The sequence below is a fragment of the Rhinatrema bivittatum genome, chromosome 3 (assembly GCF_901001135.1).
Source record: "Rhinatrema bivittatum chromosome 3, aRhiBiv1.1, whole genome shotgun sequence".
In the NCBI taxonomy this organism is placed as follows: domain Eukaryota; kingdom Metazoa; phylum Chordata; class Amphibia; order Gymnophiona; family Rhinatrematidae; genus Rhinatrema; species Rhinatrema bivittatum.
The window spans coordinates 361,339,282-361,365,828 of record NC_042617.1 but is presented as its reverse complement, the minus strand read 5'-3'; the positions used below and the strand labels follow the sequence as shown (position 1 = coordinate 361,365,828).

The 26,547-nt window shown below is 46.9% G+C and overlaps 1 protein-coding gene across 1 annotated transcript in view; it reads left to right on the top strand.

Moving 5' to 3' along the window:
* SPACA1 (sperm acrosome associated 1) overlaps positions 1-26,547 on the top strand; it is a 514,089-nt gene that overhangs the window by 275,292 nt on the left and 212,250 nt on the right. Inside the window, exon 5 of the mRNA XM_029595429.1 lies at positions 20,129-20,264. Coding sequence (XP_029451289.1) covers positions 20,129-20,264 — 136 coding nt within the window. The remainder of the gene's footprint in view (positions 1-20,128; positions 20,265-26,547) is intronic.

The following is a 26,547-nucleotide window of genomic DNA, read 5'->3' as shown; positions in this document are numbered from 1 at the left end:
TCCCTTCTTTTGCAATCAAATGCTATAGAACCTGTCCCTCCCTCTCAACGAGGCAAGGGATTTTACTCCAGGTACTTCCTAATTCCAAAAAAGTCAGGAGGGCTACGTCCAATTTTGGACCTTCGGGCCCTCAACAAGTACCTTCAAAAAGAAAAGTTCAAGATGGTAACCCTGGGCACGTTACTCCCTCTGCTGCAAAGAGGGGATTGGCTATGCTCCCTCGACCTCAAGGAAGCTTATACCCATATTGCGATAACATAATCCCATCGCAAATATCTGCGGTTTCTAGTAGGCCGCGACCATTATCAATACCTAGTACTACCTTTCGGTCTGGCATCTGCTCCACGAGTCTTCACCAAATGCCTCGTAGTTGTAGCAGCATTCCTCAGGAAGGAAGGTGTCCACGTATACCCCTATCTGGACGATTGGCTAATCAGGGCCTCCACCCCTCAGATTGCCCGGTCCTCCCTACAATTGACAATCAACACACTCCTTTCCTTAGGGTTTCTTGTCAATTACGAGAAATCTTGCTTCGTCCCATCTCAAACCTTATCTTTCATTGGGGCAGACTTGGACACCTTACAGGCAAAGGCCTACCTTCCGCTTCAACGGGTCCAAACTCTCATGTCCCTAGCTCACCAGCTCCAGTCTCAAGATACGGCCACGGCTCGCCAGTTCCTCATTCTCCTAGGACACATGGCATCCTCGGTTCAAGTCACTCCTATGACCCGACTAGCCATGAGAGTAACACAATGGACTCTACGACACCAATGGATTCAAGCTTTTCAGCCTCTGTCCTCCATAGTCACAGTCACACAAGCGCTGCGCCTATCCTTAACCTGGTGGACGACTCAGGTCAACCTCCTTCAGGGCTTACCCTTTCTTCCACCGGATCCGCAAGTAATCCTAACCACCGACGCTTCTCACATCGGTTGGGGAGCCCATGTGGACAACTTTCAAACCCAAGGGTTATGGTCCAACGAGGAAGCCGAACACCAGATCAATTTCCTGGAACTTCGAGCAATCCGCTATGCGCTCCGCACTTTCAAAGATCATCTCTTTCATCAGATAATCTTAATCCAGACGGACAACCAAGTGGCCATGTGGTACATAAACAAGCAGGGAGGCACAGGCTCCTTCCTTCTGTGTCAGGAAGCTGCGCAGATCTGGGCGGAAGCCCTCTCCCACTCCATGTACCTCAGGGCCACTTATCTGCCGGGAGTAGACAATGTATTGGCAGACCGGCTGAGCCGTGTCTTCCGACCGCACGAGTGGTCACTCGATCCTCTGATAGCGACCTCTCTGTTTCACAAGTGGGGTTCTCCCCGCATAGACCTCTTTGCGTCCCCTCAGAACCACAAAGTGGACGATTACTGCTCTCTCATTCGGAGCCAGCACTCTCGGCCGAGGGATGCATTCTCCCTCAAGTGGACAACCGGTCTGCTCTACGCATTCCCTCTACTTCCTCTTGTGTCAAAGACTCTCGTGAAGCTACGCCAGGACGGAGGAACCATGATCCTGATAGCACCTTACTGGCCACGCCAAGTATGGTTTCCAATACTCCAGGATCTCTCCATCCGCAGGCACATTCCTCTGGGAAAGGACCCGCATCTGCTCACTCAAAACGACGGATGCCTCCTCCATCCCAACCTCCAAGCCTTGTCCCTGACGGCATGGATGTTGAAAGGTTAGTCCTTCAGCCTTTCAACCTTTCAGATTCCGTTTCTCGAGTCCTGATAGCTTCACGAAAGCCTTCCACAAGAAAGTCTTACTCATACAAATGGAAAAGGTACACATCATGGTGCACTTCTCAGTCCCTTGATCCCCTTTCCTGTCCAATCTCCAAATTCTTGGACTATTTATGGCATCTCTCTGAATCAGGTCTTAAAACCTCTTCCATTAGGATGCATGTCAGTGCGGTAGCCGCCTTCCATAAAGGTGTACAGGGTGTCCCTATTTCAGTACAACCCCTAGTAACACGTTTTCTTAAAGGCTTGCTCCATCTGAAGCCACCCTTACGGCCTCCGGCCCCATCCTGGGACCTTAATCTGGTTCTTGGTCGTCTAATGAAACCTCCTTTCGAACCTCTGCACTCCTGTGAGTTAAAGTATCTCACATGGAAAGTGTTATTCCTTTTGGCTATCACTTCAGCTCGCAGGGTTAGTGAATTACAGGCCCTAGTTACCTATCCGCCTTACACTAAGCTCCTGCAGGACCGGGCGGTACTCCGCACTCACCCTAAATTTTTACCTAAGGTAGTTTCTGAGTTTCATATTAATCAATCCATCATACTACCTATCTTTTTTCCCAGGCCCCACTCCAACTCTGGAGAACAGACCCTGCATACCCTAGACTGTAAACGGGCTCTAGCCTTTTACCTAGACCGTACAGTTTCTCACAGGAAGAGCACTCAATTATTCGTCTCTTTCCATCCTAACAAGTTAGGACAACCTGTGGGTAAGCAGGCTCTTTCCTCCTGGTTGGCGGACTGCATTGCTTTCTGCTATGAGCAAGCGGGCATCCCTTTTCAAGACCGTGTCAAAGCACACTCTGTGAGGGCCATGGCTACGTCAGTGGCACACCTTCGATCGGTGCCGCTTCCTGACATCTGCAAGGCTGCAACCTGGAGTTCTCTCCATACCTTTGCAGCCCACTATTGTTTGGACAAAGCTGGAAGACAGGACTCCATCTTCGGCCAATCTGTCTTGCGTAACCTTTTTCCAACGTGATGTACCAACACCCTTCCACCTTCCCGGTAGGGTGCGGATGCCCTTTACCAAATTCCACCCCAGTTGTAGTGCCTGTTGCACGTCGTTGGGTGCATTTGGTGCAAGTCAGGACATCCTCAGCTCGGTACTCACCCATTTGTGAGGACAACCATCCTGCTTGTCCTGTGAGAAAGCAAATGTTGCTTACCTGATGTAACAGGTGTTCTCACAGGACAGCAGGATGTTAGTCCTCACGAAACCCGCCCGCCACCCCGCGGTGTTGGGTTTGTTTTGTTTTTACTTTCTAGGCACTGCCTGTAGCTTTGAACATCAGACTGAAGGGAGACCCCTGCTGGCTGCAGGGTCAGTGCCTTGCTGGGCATGCCCAGTAGGGGCCAGTCAAAGTTCTGTTTAAACTTTGACAGAAGTTTTCCGTGGTGGGCTCCATCCTCGATGTCACCCATTTGTGAGGACTAACATCCTGCTGTCCTGTGAGAACACCTGTTACATCAGGTAAGCAACATTTGCTCTCTCCTCAGCCGCCTGGACTGCTGCCGCTCCTCTTCCTTGCGGTAGGAGCCACTACTGGGATGTCTCTTCGCGGCCTGAAGCTGCTGCCGTTCTTCCACCTCCATGGTGGGAGCTGCCGCCGGGATGCCTTTTCTTGCGGCCCTGGTGCCACTGCCATTGCTGCTTCCTGTAGCCTGGGACGCCGCCGACCCCGAGGCCTTGCTCCACTTCACAGCAGGAACGCCGCCAACGTGGCCTCCCTGACTGCCTCCTGTCCCCTGGCCCTGTTAGGCGTGCACACACCTGCCTCTGCTAGATATTTAAAGGACCAGTAGCAGGAAAAGCCCGCAGCCCCACCAGATGATGTCATCAGCCTGCTCCTTAGTCCAGCCCTCTAAAAGGGCTCTCTTCCACTTCCTCGGGGCCTTCGAATCCGGGTCTCACAGTTGCCTGTGCTCTTCCTTCCAGTCAAAGTCCTCCGTGGTCTTCGTTAGATGTTCCTGGTCCTGTCCTTTGTTGGAGCTTCTTCATTGTCTCTTCGGTGTCCTGATGTTCCTTGTCCTGAAGTCCTGATGTTCCATGTCCAGAAGTTCCTGATGTTACATGTTCCGTGTTCCTGACGTTCCTGATGTTCCAGATGTTCTGTGTTCCATTCCTGGTCCTGGTGTCCTCGTCTCTCGTTCTTCATCCTGCTTCCAGGTTCCCTGTTTGTTCACTTTTCCTGGCGTGCCACTATCATGGTCCATAACCAGCCCATGGGGGGCTGTATAGGGTGCTTCATGGCACAAGGCCTGTCTTCACATCTGCAGCGCAAGCCTCCGGAAGGCCCTTGTTTTTAATACTGAGGTTTGCTTTAATACTGAGGTTTGCTCCTGAATCCGCGTTCCGAAGTCTGAATCCTGAGTCTTGAATCCTGTTCCCGGTCTTCAGATTAACTTGTGCCTGCTTCCGTCCATGCCCAAGACTCAAGCCAGAACCTGCTCCGCTTCAGCTTAATCCACAACCAGCCACGGGCAGCTCTGTAGGGCGTGCCTCGGTGCAGGCCTCTCCTGAATCTTCGACATGTTTCCAGTTCCAAGTTTCCACTGCTCGCCTGGAGTCTGCTTCGCTTTCGCCATGGTCCGCGACCAGCCATGGGTGGCTGTGTAGGGCGCACTGCGGTGCAGTACTCAACCTGTACTAGTGTTTGAATCCTGAAACCTTGTCCGAGTCTTCCAAGTACTATGAGTCTCCATCTGAGACTTCCAAGTTCAACGAGTCTTTGTCTGAGTCTTCCAGGTATCCTGAAACCTTGGCTGAGTCTTCCAAGTTTCACAAGTCTCCGTCTGAGACTTCCAAGTTCCACGAGTCTCCCAAGTCCATTGAGTCTTCATCTGAGTCTTCCAAGTTCCTTGATTCCTCGTCTGAGTCCTGAGTTCCATGTCTCGTCTTGTCCTGCCCTTAGGATCCGTCTGGCCTCATGCACTTGTATTTCCCAAGTGGCGGATCCAGAAGGGCTACCGAGTGGCCGGAGGGCTACTCTTGAGACCAGCATTGCATTGCTGGGTCTCACCGGTGCGTGCATGTCCAGTGGAGGGCTGAGCCTGCCTTGCTTCAGTTCCAGTCACTGATGTTCTCCATCTTGATCCGGTCTAGCCTTGTTCCAACTCCAGCCCATGCCTGAACATGCTCACCTCCCACGGTGTGTGTCTTGGGGCTTTTCCCTGAACTGCGCCATAGTCCAACGGCTCACATCTCTCTGAGCAAGTGACCGCGTCTCCGTGCTCACAACACCTGCCATCCTCAGAAGATCATTCCCTTTGAACAATTCTGCCCCAGGAAGTTGAATCCTTACTTCAACAAAATGCCATCAGGGAACTGACCCCTCCCCAGTACAATCAGGTGGCTTACTCCAAGTACTTCCTGTGAGGATTGGCTGAGCATAATCCTCTGGGCTGGAGCAGTTAGCATACTGACTCCAGCTTTTTCTTATACAATTTATCTTTATTAAATCAAACAGCAAACTCAACTTCACAGTCTTCTTTACAATACAACTTCCCAGAATGTTTTAGGAGCTCCTATTCCTCAAAACACGGAGGCCTCTGTATTCCAGATCTGCTTTCACTCATATTTCCCTCTAGCTGGTCTTGACCTCTGAGCTCCTCCTGCTCTGCAGGGTCCCACCCATAAAGCACTCTCCCTTTTGGGGATTTAAGGTGGATCAGGCATCTAGCCTGGTCCTGCACAGGTTTATAGGGGATAACTATGGGCATTCTCTCACATAGCCATCCCCTCAGCTTGGACCCATCGGGCCAAGCATCCTCACTCCTGGATTTTAACTAAGGAAGTACTTCACTTTGCCACTCCCCATCATCAGCTCTCTTGCCCTCTAGACTTGGGTCTGGGGTTCTAGGGTAATACTCAGCCCCTCCTACTAGGGATATCCTAGACAGCACTATCACCATCACCCAGTGTGCTGTTCATGCAATGTGCATCCCCAGTCTTTTTACTAAGTCCTTTGCTGGCTCCAAGTTCAAATTCCTTGATGGAACTTCTTGGACTAGCTGGAGGACATCAAGTGCTGGTTCCTCTGTTCCCAGCTAGAAGTGCCTCTTGGCATCTGGTGTCTCCTTTGTAGAGCTTTTCTTTGGCTGGAGTCTCCACAGTGCCACCCTCTGGGCTATCCATAGTCTCCTCCTCTGGGTTCTCCGCAGTGCCTCCCTCTGGGCTCTCTGCGGTTTCTTCTTTTTTGATCTCTGAAATGCTACCCTCTGGAGTCTTTGCTATACCTCCCTCTGGGGTCCCTGTGGCATCTCCCGCTGGTGTCTTCACTGCACCTTCCTCTAGGGTTCCTGCAGCATCTCCCACTGGGGTCTTTTCCGCACCTTCCTCTAGGGTCAAGGCGGTACTTCCTTCCGGGGGTCTAGGTGGTAGTGGCTCCATCTGGCTCCCCTTTCATGTCCGTGCTAGGCCAATCGATGCTGCATCCCACAGGCCATTCTATGCCACCCCCTTTTGGGCACTCTGTGTTGCCGCTTCTAGGCAAGGCTGCGAAGCTCCACCATTAGCTTTATGTTACTTCCAACACAGTCATTGCAGGCTCCAGGCCTTGGTACTCCTCCTGCTCAGTTGCCTTCCTCATTGTGGGCTCATGCCCCTCAGGGTCTGCTTTGGTATTCGCTGTATTGTTGCTTCCAAAACTCCCTGGAGCGGAGTCCCACTGAAGAGTTGAGCTTCAGTCACGTACCACTCTCCGCTGCTGTACTCCCTCTGGATTTTTTGCAGTGTCTCTCTTAGGATAATTGCCACTGCTTTGCTCTACTTCCAGGCACTGTGAGCTCCCCTTTGTAAAAATAGCAAGAAGAGCAATGTTTGCTTCCAGGAACTTTTTAACCTTATCCCAGGACTGTTAGCTCTGTCAGAGGCTCTCCTGATATTGCCTTCCTCCCTCCTGTAGCTGCTTCTGGCCTTCTAGGAGGATCCACCTCAACTCTTGCAGACTTCCTTTAGAGATGCTTCCAGACTGCTGCATTCTAGTGCTGTCTTTTTTCCCCTTCTCTCTTCAGAGCCTGAACTTATTAGGGCCAGGCCCTGTGCACACACACTAACTTCTTTAGTCTAAAGAGGGACCATGCCCTGTTTCAGCCCAGTGCACAACTGTGGGCTTTTTTTCCCCTCTGCTATTCTACTTTCTTTCAAAAAAGTAAAACAAAAGCTGCCTCACTGGCTCTTACTATACTTTTGATACAGGTGCTCACTTTGGACAGAGAAAACCTAAACCTACTCTTCTTCTGTCCCCACCAACCACTCTCTGCTTTAAAGGCAGTTTTTTTGTGCTCTGCAGTCCTAGCAGTGCTGCTTGGCGTCAGTGTGCTCTGTGAGCCACATCCTTTTGCCTTCAGTTGCTTCTGGTAGACACTACAGCAAACAAACTTTTCTTCCTTCCAAATAAACTTCTCGCTGTGTTCTGGTGCAAACTACAGCAGTGCTTGCCTTCAAACTTCTGGCAGGCTATGCACACATAAACTTTTTTCCTTCCTTCTGGAGGCTTTGGGTTTTTCTCTGTACCAGATTTAGAGAAAAAAATCCCATGCTTGACACCATATGTAAGGATTGGCAGAGAAAAATCCTCTGAGCTGGAGCAGTTAGCTCGCTGACTCTAGCCTTTTCTTATACAATTTCTCTTTATTAAATCAAACAGCAAACTCAGCTTCACAATTACTGCCGATCTTCACAGTCTTCTTTACAATTCAATTTCCCAGAGAGGTTCAGGTGGTCCTACTCCTTGAGTGATGGGGGCCTCTCTGACCCAGCTGGGCTTCCACTCTTATTTCCCTCTAGCTGGTCACAGCTTCTGAGCTCCTGCTCCACAGTGTCCCGCCCATAGTGCACTCTCCCTTTTAGGGATTTAAGGTGGATCAGGCATCTAAGCTGGTCCTGTACAGGTTTATAGGAGAAAACTAGGGGCATTCTCTCACACTTCCTCATTTCCAAAAATCGGTGAGCTTTTGCCCCATCTTAAATCTCAGTACACTTGACAAACATCTCCACCGAGAGAAGTTCAAAATGACATCTCTGGGGACAATATTGCCATTTATCCAACCTTGCCACTGGATGTGCCCTCTCAGCCTAAAAAATGTATATGCACATATCCCCATATACCTATCCTATTGTCGATACTTCTGCTTCAAGGTGTGGGAAAAGCACTATTAGTATAAAGTTCTTCCTTTTGGACTATCGTCTATCCCCAGGGTCTTCACAAAATGCTTAACTATGGCAGTGGCACACTTATGATGAGCAGGAATACAGCTATTCCTATACTTGGATGATTAGTTAGTCACTGCCCCTTCCAAGGAAGCTCTACGGTTGGACATGGAAGCAACTGTGACATGTCTAGAGCAACTAGGTTTCCTAATAAATTACAAAAACCAAGTAGCCATGTTCTTTGTAAACAAATGGGGGGGAACAAGAAACCCTTCGGATATGGAATTGGGCAGACCACAGTGGTGCAACATTGTGAGCAGCATATCTTCCGGGAATAGAAAACACAGAAATGGACAGACTAAGCAGAGTGTTCTGCCTGCACAAAAGGACTTTGTCACAAGAGGTTGCACAAAGTCCTTTCTGCTGATGAGGGTGGCTGTGAATATTATCTCTTTGCTATAGTAAACAACAGATAAGTGAAACACTTCTTCTCCATTCATCCCAGTCCATACAGGGAAGTGCCAGATACCTTTTTAATTTTATGGCACAAGGGCCTTTTCAATATATTTCACCCAATTCTATTAATCTCCAAAATGATATAGAAATACATGCCAAGAAGATCTTGATAGCTTCGGCATGGCTGAGACAACCATGGTATGCATATCCTACACAATTTTCAACCAACCCTCTGCAAAAATTAGGGTGCAGCCTGACACTCCTAACCCAAGAGGAAGGCTCTCTCCTGTATCAATTCCAGCCTTCCCTCAACCTCACAGTGTGGATGTTGAATGCATGAATATAGCACACTGGAATCTGCCGACCGATGTTGAGGAAAAGTTATTGATAGCCCAAAAGCCTTCCACACAAAAGAATTATGCTTTAAAATGGAACTGATATACAACATTTATTTATCTATTTATTTATCTATTTATTTATTTATTTACTTATTTATTTATTTAGAAACATTTATTCTCACAGGACAAGCAGGATGGTAGTCCTCACAAATGGGTGACATCACAGGATGGAGCCCTGTACGGAAAACTTTTCTGTCAAAGTTTCCACAAAGCTTTGACTGACACTGGCACTCTGAGTGCACTGAGCATGCTCAGCCTGCAATTATCCCTGTGAGCCACAGATGTCTCCCTCAGTCTTCTTTTTTCCACTCTGCAGTAAACATAGCGGTTGGAGCTCTGTGAGGAAATTTTAACTTTTTTCTCATGGAAACACTTTACTTTTTACTTCAATAGACACTTTTCCCTGCACGGGTCTCCCTCCGCATACGTTTTTATGACGCTCGATGAGTACTTTGACTTATTTTTTCGGTCGGTTCCTGTCACCTTCTGGCCTGCTAACCGACTGAGGCCTTCCCTCTCCCTATTTTTTCAGTTAGCTACACATAGCCTGCGAGTGTCTCTCTGTGACACTCTGCTTGGTTATTAGCGCTAGTGGGACAGGGACTTCAACGGTTTCCGTTACTGCCAGGGCCCCTTTAGTTTCGGGTCCTTTTTTCCCCGGTACCCCCGCGCAGTCGATGCCCCATCGCTACTGTAGGTACCCCCCTCAGACCGCCCTGGATTTTTAGGTGCCATCAGTACCCCTCCCCCGCGGTACTCTGATGCCATCCTCCCTGCATCGTTTTTATCAGTGCTGCCAGGTTTTTTACTCCTTCGCGCTGTTTTTTCCTTGGGCTCCTTCGGTGCCGCCTTACCCGGGTGAATGCCCTCGATGCACACCTTGTCTTGTCGCTGCTATCCATACTCGTGTCGATGCCACCGTTGCCCGGGACACTTCCATCGATGCCGGGGTCACTTTCCTCGATGCCATCCCTTAAATTATGGATGCCATCGATGTCCAGAGCCTTTCCATGGAGGTCCAGAGCCTTTCCATCGATGGGCATTGATGGACATCGATGCCAGGTCAATTCCATCGATGGACATCAATGCCAGGGCCCATTCCATCGATGGACATCGATGCCCAGGTGGTTTCCATCGATGGACATCGATGTCAGATCGATTCCATCGATGGCCATCGATTCCAGGTCGATCCCATCAGTGGAGGTCGATCCCCAGGTCGATTCCATCGATGGGCATCCATGTCAGGTCGATTCCATCGATGGGCATCCATGCCTATACCTTTTCCATGGATGCCATCAATGCCAATGCCCATTTCATGGCTGGCATCGATGCCAGGATGGATCGATCGATGTCGGTGTCTCTTCCATCCATGGGGTCCATGCCAACATCGATTCCATCGGTGCCCAGGTCGGTGCCATTGACACCCCTGTTCGTGGCACCGATTCCACGCACACATTTGCTACCTGAGTTGGTCCAATCGATACCGTCAACGTCCTTGGCCATACTGTCGATGCCCATGGCTATGTCACTGAAGACGTTGGCGCCCGCCCCATGCATCGATGCCCTCGGTGCCCTCGGTGTCCTCGATATTCCTATCGATGCGGTCACCGACTCCATTGATGCCGGTATCTCTTTTTGATAATGACAATGTTTTTCTCGACTATTCGATACCACATCGTTCCCATAGATACCTATGCCGATGCTGTCAGTGTTCTATCACTGGCATCATTACTCTGGCCGAGTCATCAACGTTTTTTCATATCCAATTTTGACGATGCCTTCGAGGCCGCTTCAGCTGCCATCGATACTGTCAATACTGACATAGCACCGCCACGTAATGCCCTCGCCTGCATACAATGCTCCACGCTTTGGGGTTTTTTTTCAAGCCCCTTATTAGCAGAGCAGGCGTGCTGACAATCTGTCATCTATCGCCATCCAGGACAGCGAGGGCTTCCATCTCGGCACTGGGTAAAGACCGGGCCGAGCACCGTGGCACCCATCGTCGCCGACACAGTGATCATCCGCCGCTGACACCATCCAGCACATTGGTGCCATCCTTCTTGATGCTGGACAATGCTCAGGCAGAGCAACATCACCACCACTGCCATCCGCACTGATCCGTACAGTTTTGGCAGCCCTGGGTGATCCAGAAACACTGGATCGAGGTCCGACGGATTCTGCATTGGCGTCACGACACATCGAGCCACTGCAATGAGGGGAGGGATCATGAGCTCGTTAATTGGCTCCCCTGTTCCGGCATGCCCCACCATCCAGTGGTGCGGGATTCTGGCCCTCTGTTATCAATAGCAGTCGAAATGCCAATCACGCCCGGCCTGTCTCCTCTGTACCTGTGCCACCATACCAGGTTTCAGAGTGAGGCGGACGTTTTTGTCCACGGCCTACCCCTCGAGGACTCCAGAGATTGGAGCCAGCAATCTTCACCGGCTTGTCCTGCGGCGATCCACATTGGGTGGTAAGTACTCGCTTCTGCGGCATTCCCTTTGAGATGTGTTCTCTAATTCGGACCACATGGTTCGAAAAGTTCTGGGTCATGTGCCTTTCAAGAACTGTATTAGTGTCACATATCGCTATGCCAGCTATGTTAGCCACAATACCAAGAGAACCCCTCTTTCATTTCTTTGGGATTGCATCAGGGCTTCCTCCCCTTTCCAGCAATGAGGCTCTGTACTGATTAATGCTCTGTCCTCTGGTTCCTGCTTCAAAACCAAGGTTCAGGTGCATTCGCTGATCTGCTAAACACGAGCTTCAGCAAATATTGCCTCAAGTACAAGTCCACCTTGAAGCCTGACGTAAGGTCTTAGTGTCGCCTTGTAGAGCACACAGAAATGCGAGTACGACTTTACCGCTCACACTCCTGTGGGAGCTTACATGATATCCAGATTACTTCAGCCATTCCACTGGGACAACCCCCGGTCTCCCATCTGGCCAGATATCAGAGCGGCCACTCCACCTTGTACCAAAGTCCCGGTACACTCCCCCAAGCGCTACAAAGCGCATATGGGGGAAGGGAGGGGGGGCCATGAATCCCTTATACAACACTTCTAGACACCACAGTCATAAAGACCTTCCTGTCCAGCATACATGCAGACATTCTAATAAATTTTTACATGTCCCTGCATGCATCTTCTATTACCTCAGGCCCTCAATTCTTCATTGTCGGGCCATGGGGTTTTTTCACTATGCACTTTCCTCATAGAAAACTGTTATTTATTTATTTATTTAACAGTTTTATATACCGAAGTTCTAGTAACAAAGTTACTAATCAATTCGGTTTACATTATAACAATAAAATTGACAGTATATAGAATAATGTCTTACAGAGAACAGGGAAGATTGAACTTGGAAATAAATAAAATAACTTAATGAGAGCAATAACTTCAACGGAGCAAGGAGAGTACAATTTAAATACAATATAAAATAGGAGAATATATTTTCGGAATTGACTGTGTCGGGCCTGAGGTCGATTGTTGAAAAGTTCCGAATAGTTATTGGGATTAGGAGAATGCTTGATTAAACAACCATGTCTTGAGTCTCTTTTTAAAGGTGGGTGTCGATTGTTCCAATCTCAGGTCAGGAGGGAGAGAGTTCCAGAGTTTAGGTCCGGCGGTGGAAAGCGCTCTTTTACTAAGTGAAGTTTTAAGTGGATGGGCCTTTAGCGTGCCTCTCTGTGCTAGCCTCGTTGGACGGGAAGAGGTGTGAAGTTGTAAAGGGATGGTGAGTTCAATTGGAGAAGAGTTTTTTATGACTTTGTGGATTATTGTTAAGGTTTTGTTATGGGTTACATTCAGTGACATTACAATATTAGTGGGTCTAAGCTGTGCAACTGCTTCGTCCCTAATCCATATTCCAGATCTAGAACCAAAACCTAGTCTGATTCTGCTCATGCTCGCATCTACTTAGGGTTGTAAAGTTTGGCCTAAAAGCTTCCCAACCCTACATGCGTCTATCCACTCCAGGCACAGTTTTCTCATAAACTTCCTGAAGCTTATAGTCATGAGTTATACCCTTATGCCTTCCAATACTGCCTCTGCAACAAACCTTTGTGCATACAGACAGACAGCATAGGGACAATGTGCTTTCTAACACACAAGCACGCATTACCTTAGCTGCCCTGCTGAGAAGCTGTGCAGCTCTATCCTTGGCCCTGCTCATTTCATGCATCCTCGGGCCATTCATCTAAGAGATTTTCTGAACGCACTAGCAGACCTTCTCCATGTAGGTTTCTATCCTCTCGAATGGTCTCCGACTACATGTGTAAAGAGAAAAATCTTCTAATGCTGAGGTCAACCAAACTTGCCCTCTGCGTCTGAATCGAACCATAAGGTGCACAGATTCTACTCCCTACACATGTTTCCAATGTGTTCCCATAGATGCCTTTCTTCCATCAAGGGCCTCTTAAATATATCTCTTCTGCTGCCTCTCATAGCCAGCACTCTTCTAATGTTGATTCGGGACGGAGTTCACTATTCCTCTAACCCTCGCCCTGACCGAGACCAGTATGCTTTCCATACTTCTCAATCTATCACACCAGTAACCAATCTACCTTCTCACCAGTCAGTCCCAAATCGTAGACTAACTGATGTTCTCAGGTTTCTGGTAGCATCACAAAACCTTCCACACATAAATCCTACCATTCAAAATGGCAAGATTTACCACATGACGCATACAAAAGGGTATTACCCTTTTTTCTTTTTCCTTTTTCCACACCACTCTTTCTCTTGCTCCCTCGGATTCTGCTCCCCAGACATCCTCCACATACGTACACCTCTGTTCCAATTGGTGTATCGTTTGGGAGTGGGGATACCCGTTTTACGGTACATCCCTTCTGAGTCAGCTTACCATGGATTATCCACTGATCAAGCCACCTCTATTTTCACTAGTCACGGAATGGAACATATATTTCATGCTTATAAGTCTCATACGTTCTCCGTTCGAGCCTTTCCATTCCTCTCATTTCACAGTTTGGCATGGGAAATTCTTCCCTCATAAATGTTATTTCTGCCAGCAGTGTCAATGAGTTATACACTTCTAGTTACATACTCATCTGACCCTGTGTTCCTTCGTCACTGAGTGGTTTTCACGTGTTCAACTTTCTGTCTTTCTTAAGGTAGACGTTGCATCTCACCTTACTCAGGATATACTCTGCCCATTTTTTCCAACACCTGTCTCTCACCAGAGCGAGAGGATTCTTTCCAGTTCTTGGACAGAAAGGCTATGCTTGCATTCTACCTATCTTGCCTACATTCCATAGGAATTCCACCTACCTCTTTCCTTCTGTGGCAAGAGCCAAGCTGCGAGTTCCAGTTGGCAAACAGACCTATTCCTTATAATAAACGGTCTGTATCTCTTTTCCTACCAACAAGCAGGCATTTCACTACAACACTGTGTGTAACCACACTCTGTTGCATCCGCCTCAGCCTTAATAGCTTCCCTTCAGCCGCTGCTGCTTGTACACATATTATCAGGCTGCAACCTGGAGTTCTCTCCATACCTTCGCAGCCCATTATTGCTTACATACGACTAGCCGGCATGCTCCATGTTTGACCAGTCCATCTACTCCTATTCCTTTTGGGTTAACTACCCAACATCCTTCCACCAACCCTTTAAGGATTTCAGGATGCCCTCCGTTCCAAACTCCACCCACGTCATCACGCCCTTCGCGCATCTTGGGTGCATTTGGTGCACTCTCGGGCATCCTCAGCTCGGTACTCACCCATTTGTGAGGACTACCATCCTGCTTGTCCTGTGAGAAAGCAAATGTTGCTTACCTGTAACAGGTGTTCCCCCAGGACAGCAGGATGTTAGTCCTCATGAAACCCACCTGCCACCCCGCGGAGTTGGGTCTCTATACGTTTTCACGTTTATTTTAGTTTCGCTTGCGCTTTTAGCTACAAGACGAGACTGAGGGAGACACCTGTGGCTCACAGGGATAATTGCAGGCTGAGCATGCTCAGTGCACTCAGTGTGCCAGTGTCAGTCAAAGCTTTGTGGAAACTTTGACAGAAAAGTTTTCCGTACAGGGCTCCATCCTGTGATGTCACCCATTTGTGAGGACTAGCATCCTGCTGTCCTGTGAGAACACTTGTTACAGGTAAGCAACATTTGCTTTTCCCACCCTTCCTACTTTCAGAGGGGGGTACAATATGAACATGCACAATCAAAAGAACAGGAGTGAACAGGATGTTACATAATTCCTCAGTAAGAGGGAAGTAAAATATAAGCACGAGGGAGTTCACTCTGTCGAGACAGGGAGGGCCAGTAGCATGATCAGGGAGCATTCCATTAACCCCCTCACATATAAATGACGGCAGATATTACTATACTTATATGATTTAGCCCAAAGGGGTCTCATGACATCATTAGTCAGAGTACATATTAGTGCCATTACAGCCTATCACCAGCTGGAAGAAAGATCCCCGATATCCATGCTTTCGCTGATCTCTAAATTCATGAGGGGCCTCCTACATCTTCATCCTCCTACTCAGAAGCCTCTGGTTCCCTGGGATATTAACGTAGTCCTAACAGCTCTAATGGAAGCCCCATACGAGCCCTTGGGCACAGCTGAACTGAAATACGTAATGTGGAAAGTGATCTCTTTGGTAGCAATTACATCCATACATAAAGTGTTGGAAACAGGATGCTGGGCTTGATGGACCCTTGGTCTGACCCAGCATGGCAATTTCTTATGTTCTTATGACTGCACACTCTGGATTGTAAAAGAGCCTTGGCCTATTACATACACAGAACCAATGGACATAGTTGTTCCCCACAGCTTTTCATATCATATGATCTCAATAGGCTGAGAGCTCCAGTTGCGAAAAGAACTTTATCAAACTAGATTATATCCTGTCATGTGTCCAAATCTGTATGCTGTCTCATCCAATAAAAGCATATTAAAGGGTTGATTTTAAAACCGTGCACGCACATGGACGTGCCAATTTTATAACATGCGCACGTCACCATGCGCATGTTATAAAATACTATATCGATGTACACATGTGCTCCGGATTTTAACATTATTATTATTATTATTTTTAATTTTTATATACCGAAGTTCTTGTAGGGACTACAAATCACTCCGGTTTACATAAACGAAGAACTGCTCAACAGAGAGCTGAGCTTTACATGGATTTACATGCGCTTTACATGGATTTACATGAGCTTTACATGGAGGCCTGCGACTTGCGCGCACAGGGGTGGATTTTCAATAGCAACATGTAGCGACCCGAGTAGGGCTTCCCGAGTTTCCTCCCAGTCTGCTCCATTTAAGGAGCAGACTGGGAGGGAACTTCCCTATACCCATATCTAACTTTCCTACCTTTTCCCCTCTCCTCCCTGACCCTACCTCCTACCTATTTTTTTTATTTTGTACCTTACTGCTCCTTTGGAGCAGTAGTAGACTCCATGTCCCGGCTGGCTGCTGGCACGTGCTTCCCTGGCACAGCAGCTAATGGCACTGTCCCAGCCCGCCCCTCCTTTTCCAGACCACGCCCTCCAGCCCGCCCTTTTCTTTAGGCCGGCACTTCGGCATGTAACAGGGCATGTAACATGTAACAGGCATGTAAAAAAAATAATTTTTTTTATTTTGTACCTTACTGCTCCTTTGGAGCAGTAGTAGACTCCATGTCCCGGCTGGCTGCTGGCACGTGCTTCCCTGGCACAGCAGCTAATGGCACTGTCCCCGCCCGCCCCTCCTTTTCCAGACCACGCCCTCCAGCCCGCCCTTTTCTTTAGGCCGGCACTTCGGCATGTAACAGGGGTCACACGCGTGGCCGGGCCCTTCATAAAATGTGTAACCCCCATTTTTACGTGCGCGAGCCTTTTAATATTGGGCCTTAAGTGCATGCCACAGCAACTTCGATAGCCCATCTGCCCAATGTATCGATTGAGGTCATCTGTAAAGAGGCTACCTGGTCACCCATTCACACCTTCATGTCGCACTACTGCTTGGATGAAATAGCAAGTGCCGATAGCGCAGTAGGTCAAGCAGTATTAAGTCAATTCTCACCTAAGTAGACTGCTGTCCACAAAGGAGTCCAGGTTGCAAAAAAATGAAAAAGAGGATGTTGGGGAGGTACCCGTAATGGAAATGGAAAATGGAAAATGGAAAATGGGGAGATACCCGTAATGGAAAAGGTTTTCATGGGTAATGATTCAGATGGACTGAATCAAATCACGGTGAATCTAGAAGATGTGGTAGGCCTGATTGACAAACTGAAGAGTAGTAAATCACCTGGACCGGATGGTATACACCCCAGAGTTCTGAAGGAACTAAAAAATGAAATTTCAGACCTATTAGTAAAAATTTGTAACTTATCATTAAAATCATCCATTGTACCTGAAGACTGGAGGATAGCAAATGTAACCCCAATATTTAAAAAGGGCTCCAGGGGCGATCCGGGAAACTACAGACCGGTTAGCCTGACTTCAGTGCCAGGAAAAATAGTGGAAAGTGTTCTAAACATCAAAATCACAGAACATATAGAAAGACATGGTTTAATGGAACAAAGTCAGCATGGCTTTACCCAGGGCAAGTCTTGCCTCACAAATCTGCTTCACTTTTTTGAAGGAGTTAATAAACATGTGGATAAAGGTGAACCAGTAGATATAGCATACTTGGATTTTCAGAAGGCGTTTGACAAAGTTCCTCATGAGAGGCTTCTAGGAAAAGTAAAAAGTCATGGGATAGGTGGCGATGTCCTTTCGTGGATTGCAAACTGGCTAAAAGACAGGAAACAGAGAGTAGGATTGAATGGGCAATTTTCTCAGTGGAAGGGAGTGGACAGTGGAGTGCCTCAGGGATCTGTATTGGGACCCTTACTGTTCAATATATTTATAAATGATCTGGAAAGAAATACGACGAGTGAGATAATCAAATTTGCAGATGACACAAAATTGTTCAGAGTAGTTAAATCACAAGCAGATTGTGATAAATTGCAGGAAGACCTTGTGAGACTGGAAAATTGGGCATCCAAATGGCAGATGAAATTTAATGTGGATAAGTGCAAGGTGATGCATATAGGGAAAAATAACCCATGCTATAATTACACAATGTTGGGTTCCATATTAGGTGCTACAACCCAAGAAAGAGATCTACGTGTCATAGTGGATAACACATTGAAATCGTCGGTGCAGTGTGCTGCGGCAGTCAAAAAAGCAAACAGAATGTTGGGAATTATTAGAAAAGGAATGATGAATAAACGGAAAATGTCATAATGCCTCTGTATCGCTCCATGGTGAGACCGCACCTTGAATACTGTGTACAATTCTGGTCGCCGCATCTCAAAAAAGATATAATTGCGATGGAGAAGGTACAGAGAAGGGCTACCAAAATGATAAGGGGAATGGAACAACTCCCCTATGAGGAAGGACTAAAGAGGTTAGGACTTTTCAGCTTGGAGAAGAGACGACTGAGGGGGGATATGATAGAGGTGTTTAAAATCATGAGAGGTCTAGAACGGGTAGATGTGAATCGGTTATTTACTCTTTCGGATAGTAGAAAGACTAGGGGGCACTCCATGAAGTTAGCATGGGGCACATTTAAAACTAATCGGAGAAAGTTCTTTTTTTACTCAACGCACAATTAAACTCTGGAATTTGTTGCCAGAGAATGTGGTTCGTGCAGTTAGTATAGCTGTGTTTAAAAAAGGATTGGATAAGTTCTTGGAGGAGAAGTCCATTACCTGCTATTAAGTTCACTTAGAGAATAGCCACTGCCATTAGCAATGGTTACATGGAATAGACTTAGTTTTTGGGTACTTGCCAGGTTCTTATGGCCTGGATTGGCCACTGTTGGAAACAGGATGCTGGGCTTGATGGACCCTTGGTCTGACCCAGTATGGCATTTTCTTATGTTCTTATGTTCTTATGAATATAGAAAAAATGTAGAATCTCTATGGTGGCAACCCTCAGCTTGGGACTCCCCATGCAGCATGGCTAATTCATATTGCATCAATGGAAAAAAGCAAGTTTGCTTATCGTAAACAATGTTTTCTGTAGATAGCCTGTTGAATTAGCCGTGTATTCCCACCTCCTCTCTGGAGAACACGTCTTCTAAAAACATCGACAACTATTCACTTGATATGGACTGAGGAGACATCTGGAATGCTGATTTGTGTGGAAATATCTGTGCATGCCCAGTAGAGCTAAAAGCTCTACAAGCTTTGAGAGACAGCTTAACCTAGTGCCGTCTGATGACATCACTCATGCAGCATTGCTAATTCATCCCAAGGTTTACGGAAAACACTGTTTATGGTAAGCAAACTTGCTTTAACTATCTCTGATTGCCTTTCTACCCTTTCTTACATTTTTTTCCTATGTGTATATAAATGAAAGTACAAGGGCTAGATAGCAGAGAGGTTCCCCTTATCAATGTCACTAAAACCAGTGTGGCTCTGACCCCCCATAACCTTCCTTCCCACAACACAAAAACAAGTAGGGCTGTGCTTTTAACCCAAAATCCAAAAAGGTTTCTGGCACACTGTGTGCAATTCCTGTCCCTCTTGCTGTTATGCAAAAGGAAGGTTTCTGCACCCCACCTTTCTTCCTCTTCTCGCTGGAAATTCCCTCCTAAAGCTCCAGAAATGGTGCCACCACTGTGATATGCTGTGAAGCACTTCTAAGAGGTGCCAATTTCAAGGCAGCAGTGGTGCCTCTAGGAGGGATGTGCCTTCCTTTCCTCTGGCACGCTACTATTTAACATCACTTCAGAACTGTTTCAGAGTGTAACAGTGCCTGAAGAGGCCTCAGTGTATTTAGCTGTTCTTTGTGAATAGGGTGATAATAGATAATGAACTCTATTTAACACTATTTGCATATTCTGTATGCCAATGTGTGTTGTTTTATGCATACACATGCATGCCTGATGTAATGAAGGTTCTCAGCTGTGCTAAATCATTCTTAAGTAGGTTGCTATGAGGCGTACAAATTTTATTGCAGACTCTAAGTGATAGCGGCCATTGGCGACTTGACCAATTTATTGGGATAATGTCAACTGTATTGTTAATTTAGGATGAAATTAAAAACTATTTTTTATGTGATCAGCACAAAAAATGTTGAAAATGTTATCAAGTTGAATATTTTACTTTTGGTCTGCATGTATCTCAGTTACCTACTAAATTAGTTTAACAGACTGATAGTGGTTGAGATTGGCAATGTGTGGGCCAAATGTCAGGTAAAATTGACATTTTTTGGAAAAACTATGAGTGAAAGTCATGATTTAACTTCAACCAATATTTTATTCATAACTGTTCTATTGTCATCTTGCCACCATAATGTGCACATAATATATTTGTTGCCAAATAATAATCTGAAATTGATTGTTTTCATTTTTTCCTCTTTATTACTGAATAGCAACCCCTTGTTCTCCCTAATGATTCCAACATTCTGGAAGTGAACAGAGAAGCACAACCAAAAGTATACCAGTGTGATACTTTTGTGGGAGATCAGCTTGTTGCCAGAATAAAATTTATAGTGTATACAAAAGCTGGTATGTTCACAACTCCTTTTTTATACTTTACGGTGGTAATTTAATAACAACCTGCACAAGAAAGTTGGCAAATATGCACAGAAGTTACAACAACTTTCAAAGAGAACTTTTGCACGTATGTTCCCTTTGAAAATTATTCATTAAAACTACCCATACACAATTATTCCTGCTAATTTATGTGCAGGACATTTTTTAGAAAATTTACATGCATAATTTTCAGACTTCAAAACCATGCACATAAGTCCAAACCCTTTCCCAGTTCTTCCCCCAGAAATTCCACCACTCAGTCTGGGTAAACTTACATGAATATAGGACATACCTGCATAAGTTTTACCTACATATCAGGCAGGCAATTTTTAAACAAATCATTTCCATGGGTACTGTTTTACCCACAGAAAGGCCTTTAAAAAATTATCCTCCTTAAGCAAAAGAATATAAAAGTTACAAGCTGGATCAGACCAGTGCTCTATTGAGTCCAGCTACCTACCTCTAACATTGACCAGTCCAGGTCCAGGTCGAGGTGAGATTCCAAATAGGAAAGCCACTCCATGTTACTCACTCCCAGAAGTGGGAAGTAGAGACACTCAAGGCTAATCAGCTAAATAATGATTAATGGACCAATCCCCTAGAAACATATCCAAACCTTTTTTAAACTCAGCCAAATTACTAGCCTTGAGCACATTCTCTGGCAGTAAATTCCATAGTTTGATTATGCCCTGACTGAAGAAAATACTTTCTAGAACTTGTTTTATGTCTACTACAGGTTAGTTTCATGGAGTGTGCCTATTCCTAGTACTATTGGAAAGAGTAAATAACAGTGGTATACAAATTTTGGAAGTTGTCTGCTTCAGTGATAAAATGTGCCATTTATTATTGATTTTGATGTGCTGAATTAAAAAATGACAATTAAATCAGCTGATTGGCTACTGTTCCATGATATTTAAGATTTTACATTTTACGTCTGTCTGTTGTGTAGATAGTACGTAGACAGAGTTTAAATCATAAATTGTAAACTTAGATCTTTTTGTGTATTTATGGTTGCATAATATTTAACCTGTCATGTTTATGTAACACTTTAAAAATTAAATCAGCATAAGAATTATAGCAATAAAATTTACTCTGAAACAAAAGGACAAAATCTATTCTGGTCGATTTTAGAAGCCCTTTGCACGCCAAAGCTGAGAGATACGCATGTGACATGGTCTGGCGCGCACTGCGCAGTTTTCAAAAAGCGCACTAGTATGCACATATCTCCCGGTATGCGCACAAATCATAAAGTTCAAAAAGGGGTGGGGCATGGGCAGGTCAAGTCTGTAACATGAAGTTAATTTTTTAGTGAGGCCTGAGCAGATAAAAAAAACCCCACCCCGACCCTTTACAAATGACCCCTTTGCTCTCTCACCCTCCCGAACCCCCCCAAAATGTTAAATTACCTGGTGGTCCAGTGGGGGGGGTCCCGGCACGATCTCCCGCTCTCGGGCCATCGACGCCATTTTGGCTACCACTGATAAAAATGGTGCCGATGGCCCAATAAAAAACCCCCCACCCCGACCCTTTACAAATTACCCCTTTGCTTCTCCCACCCTCCCGACCCCCCAAAAAACCTTTTACATGTACCTGGTGGTCTAGCGGGGGGTCCGGGAGCCATCCCTTCAATCATACCCTCGTTGCCGGTGCTGGAGGTTTCAAAATGGCGCCGATCGCCTTTGCCCTCACTATGTCACAGGGAGCGACGGTCGCTCCCTGAGACATAGTGAGGGCAAAGGCGATCGGCGCCATTTTGAAACCTCCAGCACCGGCACCATCAGCGCCAGACCATGTCACATGCGTATCTCTCAGCTTTGGCGTGCGTAGGGCTTCTAAAATGTTTCTGCCTGAACTTCTCATAATATTTAAAACATTTAGCTGTTAAGAATACAATTTTTGTTGAGTAAATAGGGATGATGAAATACTAAGTATACAAGATGCAGTAATAAAGTTTCTACAGAGCAGTGTCATCATAGTCAGTTTTGTTTCATTAGCAAGGAAAAACTGAGTTACAGTGAATTCATTAGCTTCTATTGTGAAGTCTTAGACTGGAGAATTACTATTCATAGGGTTGATAGAACAACCCGATAAAATATTAGATATTTATTGTTATGATATCGAGGTGTTTGGTGGATTCTCAGGGGCAATAGTGATAGTGTCTCCCATGGGAAGGAGCCCCAAAGGGAACTGTAGCACCAGGCTAGACTCAGATGCACAAACACAGAGAATATATCTTTATTATGCAGCTTGTATGGTTCACCAGAGGTGGCAATAGAGAGTGGATTAGATAGCAACAGTCTGTGATCCTCGGTGGAGGAGACCCGTCCCACAATGGTGGTGTAAGGCCCCAATGCAGATATCCAATGAGGCGCTGTAGGAGAAACAGACTGGTAGATGTTATTACACACTCCCTTGTAGCTGAATAGATAGAGTTCCAAATAAGCAGTAGAGAGAGGATAGGTAGCAACAGTCTGTGATCCTCGGCAGAGGAGACTCGTTCCACAATGGAGGTGTAGGGCCCGATGCAGATAGACAACGAGGAGCTGTAGATGAACAGGCTGGGTGAAGTAGTACTCACTCTCTGTAGCTGATAGGTAGTGTTCCAGCAGGTAGAAGAATTGGTAGCAGGCACCAGGATAGACACACAGGCCCTCGAGGAGCGAGTACCTGGATTCAGGATAGGCACCTGGAAATAAGCAAAGGGCCCACGAGGAGCGGGTACCCAAGTTAGTAGAACCCCGGAGGGTGCAGATAGCTTCCAGCAGCAGAAGCAGCAGAGCAGCTTCAGACCTGAATGAATCCAATCTGTTGCTAACTCAGCGAGAGTCAGCAAATGGTCAACCTTTTGTAGTCAGAAGCAGTGACGTCACTCGAGCGGGATGCCCCCAAGGTTCGCGCCAACACTGCAATAAGACGTGAGGCATGCGCGCACCCTAGGAGACCTCAGGTACAACATGGCGGGACGCCGTGCCAAAGCCACTCTGGGGACGCCGGAGGGTGCGGCAAGGAGACGCTACGGACACCATTCTCCCGAGGCTGGTGGAGAAGGCTGAAATAGAGGTGAGGCATGTCGGGCGAAGCCGTCTGAGACCGACGGATGCAACATTTATACAGTAAAATTATCACAACCTTTCTCACAGGACAAGCAGGATGGTAGTCCTCACATGTGGGTCACATCATCAGGATGGAGCCCAATCATGGAACACTTCTGTCAAAGCCCCTAGAACTCCGACTGGCACACTGAGCGTGCCCAGCATGCCACCAACCCCGCATCCAGCAGGTGTCCCCCTTCAGTCTCTTTTTTTCAAAGCAGCAATAGCCTTGCAGATTCTGGAGCTCTGTGAGTTTACCTCACAATTTTTCCTCATGGAATTCAAAACTTTAAAGTAAAAAAAAAATTGTCCCTATCCCGGGGTCCCCCATTGACCACCGACCTTCGTCGACGCTGGTAAGTTTTTTTTCCGTCGTTTTTGGTTGGTTCCCAGCAGGGTTCTTTCCTTGGTGCCCGACGGTCACCGACTGTGCACCCATTTATTTTTCTAATATGGCTACCGGGTTCCGCAAGTGCCCCGAGTGCCCTAAAACCATGTGTATTACAGACCAGTATGACGTGTGCATTTTGTGTTTCGGGCCTGTTCACGACTTGCAACAGTATACTAGCTGTTCACAAATGATGTCAAAAGGCCGCAGGGCTCGCTTGGAGAAGATGGAACTCCTTTTTAAGGTATCTCCATCAACTTCTGCTAAGCCGACATCGAGTCAAAAACCTGTGTCTTCAAAGACTCCGAAGCTACCGAAATCTAAGCAACAGAAAGCTGCCAGTGACCTGACTTCGCCTTCCTCTTCCCGGTCCAAGGCATCGACATCCTCTTCATCGATGCCGGAAAAGGAACGGACCGACCATCGAGAAAAGCATCGTCATCGCCATTGATGAAGTGCTTCCTCTGATGTCGGCATCAGAAGGCCATCGACATCGACGGAGCCACCGGCCAAGAAGTCCCGAGGAGATGAGGCCCCATCCCCGTCTGGACTCGGGACACCGAGGCGTTCCCACCAGTACCGGTGCTGGGAGCCTAGACTCCATTAACACAGGTGGACCCTCCGGCAACGCCCTCCGAGCCTCCACCCCGATAGTTGTGCCACCGATGCCAGCTTCTTGGGCGGAATTGGACAGGATTGCCCAAGAGGCAGTGAACCAAGCTCTACCAGGATTCCAGTCTCCACCGGCACCGGCCCCTATGCTGATGCCCGACCTGATTACTACCATGCTGGCTCCACTTCTTGACAGACTGGATTCATTATTCGGTGCTCTGCCATCAATGCCGTTTCCCGCCGTGCCATCGGCTCCTGCAAAGCCACCGATGCCGATTCCATTGTCCTCAGATCAGGAACCGAATCTACCGATGCCAGAGCCAACTCCAGGACCAGCAGGCTCCTTACCGCCTCAGCGTCCTTCGAAAACACCGATGCCATCAATGCCATCACCATCCTCTGTGCCCCCATCGATGCCACCTCTATTCCCATCTGTGCCACCTCCAGATCCGGCTGGATTTGGACCTATACATCAACCTGAGGGTCCTAGAGGTACTGGTGATCAACCTTATAATCCCTGAGGGGATGATTCTACAGACTCTGATGATTCAGAAGAACTTCTCTCAGAGCCTTCACCCCCAGAGGAACACCGTCGCTCCCTGCCTGAAGACTTGATATTTGCAAATTTCATTAAGGAAATGTCTGAGACCATTCCCTTTAATTTGCAAACAGAAGAGGTTGCCAGACACAAAATGCTTGAAGTGTTGTAATTTGTCGATGCACCTAAAGAGGTCATTGCAGTCCCAGTTCATGAAGTGCTTCTCACTTACTATACCGTAACTGGGAACATTCTGGCACAGTTCCTCCAGTAAACAGGAAAGCTGATGCCATTTACCTAGTGTAGTCAGCCCTGGGGTTTCAAAACACACAGCTGCACCACCAGTCTGTGGTTGTGGAATCTGCTCAAAAGAAGTCTAAAAGATCCAGGTCTCATTTTTTGGCACCTCCAGGTAAAGAGCAGAAATCATTAGACGCCTTCGGACGAAGAGTCTTCCACGGATCAATGCTCATAGCACACATAGCAGCATATCAGCTGAATATGACTCAATATTCCAGAAACCTCTGGAAGAGGGTCCAAGAGTATTCTGAATCTCTTCCAGACAAATATCAAGAAGGGCTCAACAATATCCTCCTCAAATGTCTTGATGCTGGCAAGCATGAGGTAAGGGCGGTATATGATATCTTTGATACCGCCTCCAGGGTTTCTGCAGCAGGCATAAGTGCCAGATGCTGGACATAGCTCAAGTCCTCTGACTTACGACAAGAGGTCCAAGACAGATTACCAGACCTTCCATGTACCGGTGACAATTTATTTGGCACTAAAATCCAAAAAACTGTTGCACAATTAAAGGACCATCACGACACCTTGCGTCAGCTGTCTGCTCTTCCTGCGGATTATCCATCCACCACTAAAAGATCTTTCAGACGAGATCCTAGACGGTTTACATACAAACTGAGAAGGTATTATCCACCTCATTCTCGTCCTCGACAATCTAAACCTCCACAAAGAGGTCAGGCTCGTCAGGTTAGAGCGCCAAAAGCCCAACCAGTCCCACAGACAGGTCCAGCTTTGGGGTTTTGACTCTCTCATAGAGAGCAGCAGCCAATCCCTTCTTTTCCATTCCACTCCAGTAGGAGGTCGTTTGTGCCATTTTTCCAATCTATGGCACACCATCAATACGGATTAATGGGTCCTAACTGTGGTCAATCAAGGATACCATCTAAACTTTCTCACTATACCACTGAACGGGTTGCCCCATCTAGTCTCAAATCCAAACATTCACTCCCCGCTCCTCGAGGTGGAGCTCTCAACCCTTCTGCAATCGAATGCTGTAGAACCAGTACCTCGACAACAGTGGAGTCAAGGGTTCTACTCTCGCTACTTCCTAATTCCAAAAAAATCAGGAGGCAATTATCCAATTTTGGACCTACGTGCTCTAAACAAATATCTCAAAAGGAAAAGTTCAGAATGGTATCTTTGGGTACCATGCTTCCACTACTACAACAGAAAGATTGGCTCTCCTCTCTAGACGTTCAGGAGGCTTACCACACATTGTGATATACCCTCCTCATCGCAAATACCTCATATTCACAGTAGGTCAACATCATTTTCAATACTGTGTACTACCATTCAGACTCGCATCAGCTCCGCGAGTATTCACAA